At 50.4% G+C, this 8,664-nt stretch overlaps 1 protein-coding gene across 1 annotated transcript; it reads left to right on the forward strand.

Moving 5' to 3' along the window:
- The first annotated feature begins 2,060 nt into the window (after positions 1 to 2,060).
- Positions 2,061 to 4,867, forward strand: LOC149456049 (gastrula zinc finger protein XlCGF66.1-like). Its single transcript, XM_089685644.1, has 3 exons — positions 2,061 to 3,010; positions 3,355 to 3,489; positions 3,576 to 4,867. The coding sequence occupies exons 1-3, from the start codon at positions 2,927 to 2,929 to the stop codon at positions 3,837 to 3,839; spliced, it is 483 nt and encodes a 160-aa protein (XP_089541770.1). The 5' UTR covers positions 2,061 to 2,926; the 3' UTR covers positions 3,840 to 4,867.
- The last annotated feature ends 3,797 nt before the right edge of the window (positions 4,868 to 8,664 follow it).

Genomic DNA, 8,664 nt, shown 5'->3' on the forward strand with positions numbered 1-8,664 from the left:
ATGAGGGAAAGACCATCTAATTTTCCCTGGGCACTTCCTGGATGACAGCAAGGCTATTTCATGGTATTTTAGGCATTTTTCAAGTTGGCAAAATGTAAGCATTCTGATTAAAGGTCAATTTTATGGTATATCTTGGCGGTATTACACTATTTTTCCCTTATATGTTTACATTCATATGGAACATGTTTGATGGGGACATATGGGCCCTGATTTACTATTGTGCCTGGGCGCATATTCGTGGGCGAACGTCCTATTTTTATGAGCGACCGTCTACTTTTACCCCGCTAAGAGATTTACTATTGAGCAGCGTCCATAAGTAGACGCCCAATCGAATTTACTAACGAGACACATGCCCGGAATCAGACTCACAAAGCAGACTTGCTAAGAAGCACGTCTAACACCATGTAAAAACACTGCAGAGACATGTTCACTTAGAAATTTGCTTTGCCAAATATCAGGACTTCATTTTAAACAATATCTGCCATTTCAAAAAAAATTAAGAATGTGTTAAAAATTGTTTTTTTAAAGCAAATCAACACAGTAAAAAACTAGACGCCCGTGCAGTGTCTTTGGCCGATATAAATGTGCATGTGCAGAACACATTTTAGACGTCCTCTGTGGGTGCTTACTTTTTAGCCACTGCTCAATAGTAAATCTCAGGGCTGCATGCTCGGATAAGGGTCTGGTATGGATATTGAGGGGGACCCACGCTGTTTTTTTTAAAAAATTTCAGCGTGGAGTTCACCCTTAATATTCATACCAGACCTGAAGGGCTTGGTATGGATGAGAGGGGGGACCCACGCTGTTTTTTTTTTTTTTTCTATTGCGGACCTTTATTTTTACATTCAGCTGTCAAAATAAATATTATCTAGACCTTCGAAATAAGTAAAATCATTACAAAAATAATTATAAAGGATAAGAAACAAAAATAGAATCACTAGAACTAAGGAAATCAAATTAGAATACATAAAGATATGCTTAGTGCTGTTTATTAAACACAGTAGACGTGACCGAGTGTCGGCTGTCAGAGGAATCCACACTGAGATTTACTATTGAGCAGTGGCTAAAAGGTAAGCGCCCACAGAGGATGTCTAAAATGTGTTCTGCACATGCTCAGTTATATCGGCCAAAGACACTGCACGGGCGTCTAGTTTTTTACTGTGTTGATTTGCTTTAAAAAAACAATTTTTAACACATTCTTAATTTTTTTTGAAATGGCAGATATTGTTTAAAATGAAGTCCTGATATTTGGCAAAGCAAATTTCTAAGTGAACATGTCTCTGCAGTGATTTTTCATGGTGTTAGACGTGCTTCTTAGCAAGTCTGCTTTGTGAGTCTGATTCCGGGCGTGTGTCTCGTTAGTAAATTCGATTGGGCGTCTACTTATGGACGCTGCTCAATAGTAAATCTCTTAGCGGGGTAAAAGTAGACGGTCGCTCATAAAAATTGGACGTTCGCCCACGAATATGCGCCCAGGCACAATAGTAAATCAGGGCCCACGGGTCTGTTAGATCAGCTGTTCACTGGTCTCCCACCCCTCTGCATGGCAACATCTACCAAGCCGGTTCCAGGCCCACGAGTGGGATAACAGAACCTGGGAAATGTAGGGGGTTGTGACCCAAAGGAGAAAGAACTCCTTATATCAGTGGTCAGTGTAGTGGTCCCTTACATTGGTGATCGATGGGAGAAGGACCCCCTTATATCGTGGTCGGTGTAGTGGTCCCTTACATTGGTGACCAATGGGAGAAGGACCCCCTTATATCAGTGGTCAGTGGGGGAAGGACATTCCTACATCTTCATCAGTGGGAAGACTGCCCCCCTTACAGATCATTGATGTCAGTTGTTACTGAGAGACAGAAATTGTTCATTGCTGGAGGAAACCTAGAACCCTTTGGAGGAACCCTGTCTGAGAAAGGCTGGACTAGGCAGTCATATATTTCTGTCCCCCTTGGTGGGAATGGAGGTGACCCCTCTATGAGGACATACAGGCCATACACACACAGCACAAGGCCGGGGTCACACTACCAGACGGTTTCTCGGGGCTGCAGTTCCTCTGAGCTCCACAAGGTGGGGATCTCACTTCTACCCAGACAGGAAGTCTCTATGGAAGACAGGAAGTGATGTCAGCTACAGACAGGAAGTGATGTCAGGTATAACTGGGAAGTTGCTGGTGAGAGGCGAGTTGGGAGGAAGTAGAGAGGAGACATTGCTGGAAGTGGCAGCAGAGGAGGTAATAAGATCCGATTTTATATTTACACCCAGTAACCCCCCGTCACGCCCGTCCTCTTCCTCCACCGTCACGTCCGTCGTCTTCCCCCACGGTCACGTCCGTCCTCTTCCCCCACTGTCACGTCCGTCCTCTTCCCCCACCGTCATGTCTGTCCTCTTCCTCCACCATCATGTCCATCCTCTTCCTCCATAGTCACTGTGACGTCTGCAGATAATGATGCACACATATATATAGTGTGGGAACCCAGATTAACCCCTTCAGGGGCAGAACATTCCCCCACTTCCGGGGCCGGAACATTCTCCTCATTGTGGAGATGTCACCTTTCCCACCAATCACCTCACCTCCTCAGTCTATACTAATGGATTATACCACTTCTATTACTAATGGGGGGATTTAGACAGAAAATATTTATTGGCTTTCTTTGTTGGTGGATCAAGAACTATGGACCTTACATAGAAAATGAGTTTTGTGATCCATCAAGCTAAACGAATATTGACTCCCAGATCACAAACCACAGCAAACCATAAACTGAATGTTGTTCTGTGTGTAATCCCACTGGGGGCCGTTCTTCCATGATAGAGACCCTCATATTATCCCCCCTCCCCCCCATCCTAGTATTGTACAACCAGTACAGTCCAGATCGTTCTCTGTTATCAATTATTGGTCTACAGGAAACCTGTATAGATCACATGACCAATGAGGATGGAGGAGGACCGGAATCACATGACTGAGAGGATACTAAACCTCACCCTGGAGATCATCTACCTGCTGACCGGAGAGGTGAGGAGGATTCTGGGAGGTCACATGACATCACTCTCATCTCTATTACTAAAACACAGACCTGACCGGAGAGGTGAGGAGGACTCTGGGAGGTCACATGACATCACTCTCATCTCTATTAATAAAACACAGACCTGACCGGAGAGGTGAGGAGGATTCTGGGAGGTCACATGACATCACTCATCTCTATTAATAAAACAAAGACCTGACCGGAGAGGTGAGGAGGATTCTGGGAAGTCACATGACATCACTCTTATCTCTATTAATAAAACACAGACCTGACTGGAGAGGTGAGGAGGATTCTGGGAGTCTAACATGATGTTCCTATTGGTTCCCCAATACAGAGATTTCCTCCTCTGAAGTCAGGTGATCATATGACCATCACAGTGCCTCCATGTTACTCCCTAAACCTTGAGAGACACAACATGGAGAAGGTTCTAGAAGTCACCAAGAAGATGATGGAGCTGCTGACAGGAGAGGTGAGCGGTGCCGGGAATTCTGGGACATTCTCCAGTAACAGACAAGGGATGTGTCTGGATGGTGACTGTATCATTGTGTGTGTCAGGTTCCTATAAGGTGTCAGGGTGTCACTGTCTATTTCTCCATGGAGGAGTGGGAGTATTTAGAAGGACACAAGGACCTCTACAAGGACGTCATGATGGACAATCAGCAGACTTTCAAGAAGATTTTAAGGAAGGAATTTCCCCAGAATGAGACGATATTGAAGCTCACCCTGGAAATCCTCCACCTGCTGACTGGAGAGGTGAGTGTAATGAAGGGGTTAAATCTGACTCGGCTGTACACTGGGAGGGATTCAGAGTCTTTTTAGGTCTTCTGATGTTCTGTAATCAATAACGACATCCACACAAGCACTATGAATACATGTAAAGGGTAAGGTAACTGAGCGCAAACAGACAGGGCAAGCAGCTCACATACAGGGTAATCCTCAATACCTAAAACGTAAAATATAAAATGGGGTATGTAGCGCTAGGAATGAATTTCAAACAAAAAGAGTGTCATCATATATAGTAACAAAAATATCAAACATATATTGTTCATAAAATGTATCCGGAGGGCAGATGGATAAGATCCTATGGTGTCCCAAATCCAACTTGACAGAACGGAAAAGATATATAGTGCGGTTATGCGCTTACCACAGATACATACAATACGGACATTGTATGTAAATCATCAGCAACAGGTCATCATGGTCTGGTCAGCAGCATGAGCAGGATCTGGTCACGTCAGGACATCAAGGCCTGGTCAGCAGTATGAGCAGTAACTGGTTACCATAGCGGGTATTCAGGGATGGTGGTGCACACCTTTCCAGGGGTCCTCCCAGACTCACCAGTGGGTCCAACGTTGTCCAGACATCCAATAGCTCCTTATTCCAGATCACCACCTTACAAAGCTCATTATAAACGAGCCAGGAGGCAAGAAGGTATCAATGGTGAAGTACGTTTATTCAAAGTAAAAAAACAAACAAAAGGAAGGAACTCACATCAGCATAAAAAGGTACATCCAGGTATCATTCATAGGTTCCCTGGTGGCTAGTGGTTCCATCAACATAAAAGACTTGCATCCAGGTTTAATTAAAAGTCCCTGGTGGCTAGTGGTTCCATCAATAGAAAGGAATCATATATGTACAGTATATATATGCAAATGATCCCAGGGTTAAATTGGCCACCCAGATCCAGTATAAAGAATTCCCTGGTGGTTAGTGGTTCCCTGGTGGTATAGGCGTCAGTAGGGTGGATCCCCTAACATGTTTCGAGCAAATTCTCGTTTTCAAAGGGGTAGATCCTGCCCTAAGACACCGGTGTAGCATGAAAACCTGCCTCCTATGAAGATCTACCCCCCTCGACGTATCTGAGCATGTGCCGGTTTCAGGCATTAGCAGAGGATCGGCGATCTCATCCTCTCACAGTGTTAACCCGTTTTATGCCGGATGCAAGGTATATGAACCGCTGATTCCCATCCCTCGGATCACTGGGGCTGACGATCCTCCTCCCGCAAGATGTATTCTCGCTGTCACTCTGGTAACCCCTTGTATGCTGGATTCAACCGACACCAACTGCAAGATGTCTACAAGCTGCAGGGGGTTGTGACATGGCGAGAACAGTCACCTGTGGGGGGATCAGTGACATCAGTAACGTTATGGTGGTGCAGTTACATTTGGGGGGCCAGTCACATGGGGGGGGGGATTTCCGTCAAGGGTGGCAGATTATCACTGGGGACTGAGCTTGCTGCTACAGGTGGGGGGTTGCTTGCGTCAATGGGGGGCAGATCTGCACGGGGACTGAGCTTGCTGCTATGGGGGTGGGAGGGGGTTGCGTCAAGGGGGGGGCAGATCTGCACGGGGACTGAGCTTGCTGCTATGGGGGTGGGAGGGGGTTGCGTCAAGGGGGGGCAGATCTGCACGGGGACTGAGCTTGCTGCTATGGGGGTGGGAGGGGGTTGCGTCAAGGGGGGCAGATCTGCACGGGGACTGAGCTTGCTGCTATGGGGGTGGGAGGGGGTTGCGTCAAGGGGGGGCAGATCTGCACGGGGACTGAGCTTGCTGGTACGGGTGGGGGGTTGCTTGCGTCAATGGGGGGCACATTTTCACGGGGGACTGAGCTTTCTGCTATGGGGGTGGAAAGGGGGTTGCGTCAAGGGGGGGCAGATCTGCACGGGGACTGAGCTTGCTGGTACGGGTGGGGGGTTGCTTGCGTCAATGGGGGGCACATTTTCACGGGGGACTGAGCTTTCTGCTATGGGGGTGGGAGGGGGTTGCGTCAAGGGGGGGCAGATCTGCACGGGGACTGAGCTTGCTGCTATGGGGGTGGGAGGGGGTTGCGTCAAGGGAGGGCAGATCTGCACGGGACTGAGCTTGCTGCTATGGGGGTGGGAGGGGGTTGCGTCAAGGGGGGGCAGATCTGCACGGGGACTGAGCTTGCTGGTACGGGTGGGGGGTTGCTTGCGTCAATGGGGGGCACATTTTCACGGGGGACTGAGCTTTCTGCTATGGGGGTGGGAGGGGGTTGCGTCAAGGGGGGGCAGATCTGCACGAGGACTGAGCTTGCTGCTATGGGGGTGGGAGGGGGTTGCGTCAAGGGGGGGCAGATCTGCACGGGGACTGAGCTTGCTGGTACGGGTGGGGGGTTGCTTGCGTCAATGGGGTGCACATTTTCACGGGGGACTGAGCTTTCTGCTATGGGGGTGGGAGGGGGTTGCGTCAAGGGGGGGCAGATCTGCACGGGGACTGAGCTTGCTGCTATGGGGGGGGGGTTGCGTCAAGGGGGGCAGATCTTCACGGGCCACTTAAGCTTGCTTCTACGGGGAGCTGGGGCTGCGTCAAGGGGAGGCAGATCTTCACGGGGGACTGAGCTTGCTGCCATGGGGGGGGGGGGTTTGTGTCAAGGGGGGGCAGATCTTCACTGGGGACTGAGCTTGCTGCTACGGGGGGGTTGCTTGCGTCCAGTGGGGCAGATCTTCACGGGGCACTTAAGCTTGCTGCTACGGGGGGTGGGGTTGCGTCAAGGGGGGGGGGGCAGATCTTCACGGTGGACTGAGCTTGCTGCTATGGGGGGTGGGGTTGTGTCAAGGGGGGGCAGATCTTCACGGTGGACTGAGCTTGCTGCTAAGGGGGGGGGGGGGGGGTTGTGTCCAGGGGGGGCAGATCTGCATGGGGGACTGAGCTTGATGGGGTGTATGGACAAGGGGGGCAGATCTTCACGGGGGACTGAGCTTGCTGGTGGGTAATGACAAGGGGGGCAGATCTTCACGGTGGACTGGTCTTGCTGGGTTGTAATGACAAGGGGGGCAGATCTTCACAGGGGACTGATCTTGCTGGTGGGTATTGACAAGGGGGGCAGATCTTCACAGCGCACTGATCTTGCTGGTGGGTAATGACAAGGGGGGCAGATCTACATGGGGGACTGATCTTGCTGGGGGGTAACGACAAGGGGGGCAGATCTTCACGGTGGACTGATCTTGCTGGGTTGTAATGACAAGGGGGGCAGATCTTCACAGGGGACTGATCTTGCTGGTGGGTAATGACAAGGGGGGTAGATCTTCACGGCGCACTGATCTTGCTGGTGGGTAATGACAAGGGGGGCAGATCTACATGGGGGACTGATCTTTCTGGGTTGTAATGACAAAGGGGGCAGATCTTCACGGGGACTGATCTTGCTGGGTTGTAATGACAAGGGGGGCAGATCTTCACAGGGAACTGATCTTGCTGGTGGGTAATGACAAGGGGGGCAGATCTTCACGGGGGACTGATTTTGCTGGGGGGTAATGACAAGGGGGGCAGATCTTCACGGGGGACTGATCTTGCTGGTGGGTAATGACAAGGGGGGCAGATCTACACGGGGGACTGATCTTGCTGGTGGGTAATGACAAGGGGGGCAGATCTTCACGGGGGACTGATCTTTCTGGGTTGTAATGACAAGGGGGGCGGATCTTCACAGGGGACTGATCTTGCTTGTGGGTAATGACAAGGGGGGCCGATCTACACGGGGGACTGATCTTGCTGGGTTGTAATGACAAGGGGGGCAGATCTTCACAGGGGACTGATCTTGCTGGTGGGTAATGACAAGGGGGGCCGATCTACACGGGGGACTGATCTTGCTGGTGGGTAATGACAAGGGGGGCCGATCTACACGGGGGACTGATCTTGCTGGTGGGTAATGACAAGGGGGTCAGATCTTCACGGCGCACTGATCTTGCTGGTGGGTAATGACAAGGGGGGCCGATCTACACGGGGGACTGATCTTGCTGGGGGGTAATGACAAGGGGGGCAGATCTTCACGGCGCACTGATCTTGCTGGGGGGGTAACAACAAGGGGGCAGATCTTCACGGGGACTGATCTTGCTGGGGGGTAATGACAAGGGGGGCAGATCTTCACGGCGCACTGATCTTGCTGGGTTGTAATGACAAGGGGGGCAGATCTTCATGGGGACTGATTTTGCTGGTGGGTAATGACAAGGAGGGCAGATCTTCACGGGGGACTGATCTTGCTGCACCGGTGTGGGGAAGTGACATGGGGAGTACAGTGACATTGGGGGTGGGCATGACGTGGGGGGGGGGGGCGGCAGTGATATTGGAGGGTGGCCATGACATGTGAGGGGATGCAGTGACATGGTAGGACAGTGACATGAGGGGGGGCCCTTACTTAATACACGATATTTAACCCTATGCACGCTACGCATTCATATGGGTACACAGATGTCAGTGTAGTTGCAGTTCTGTCACTTGATGGTGTTACTTTGGTAGGGGTGCTGTTTATGGCAGAAGGGTTGGAAGTCTGTCAATAATTGTTTGTGGTTGTTTTGTTGTCGATGTCTGTGTGTGGTAGGTGGTGTGACAGCAATTTAGGGGTCACAATTTTCACCCCGATATTTCACATTCTGCAGTATCATGAATTAAAGTGATACATTATTTCATGGCCTCTATGATTATCAGAGGATACCTCGAATGGATACTTAATTCCATTAACCCCTTGCCTACTGGTAACTTCTACCCCCTTCCTGCCTACTGGACACTTCTACCCCCTTCCTGCCTACAGGGCACGTATACCCCCTTCCTGCCTACCGGGCACTTCTACCCCCTTCCTGCCCACCGGGCACCTCTACCCCCTTCCTTCCTACCGGGCACTTCTACCCCCTTC

Source organism: Staurois parvus, unplaced genomic scaffold (genome assembly GCF_062004578.1).
Source record: "Staurois parvus isolate SC_StPar_1 unplaced genomic scaffold, SC_StPar_1.0 ptg000380l, whole genome shotgun sequence".
Classification (NCBI taxonomy): Eukaryota; Metazoa; Chordata; class Amphibia; order Anura; family Ranidae; genus Staurois; species Staurois parvus.

Coding starts and splice junctions, on each gene's coding strand:
- LOC149456049 (XM_089685644.1), top strand. CDS start 2,927: ATGAGGATGGAGGAGGACCGGAATCACATGACTGAGAGGATACTAAAC. Junction 3,011..3,354: donor TCTACCTGCTGACCGGAGAG/GTGAGGAGGATT, acceptor TCCCCAATACAG/AGATTTCCTCCTCTGAAGTC. Junction 3,490..3,575: donor TGGAGCTGCTGACAGGAGAG/GTGAGCGGTGCC, acceptor TGTGTGTGTCAG/GTTCCTATAAGGTGTCAGGG.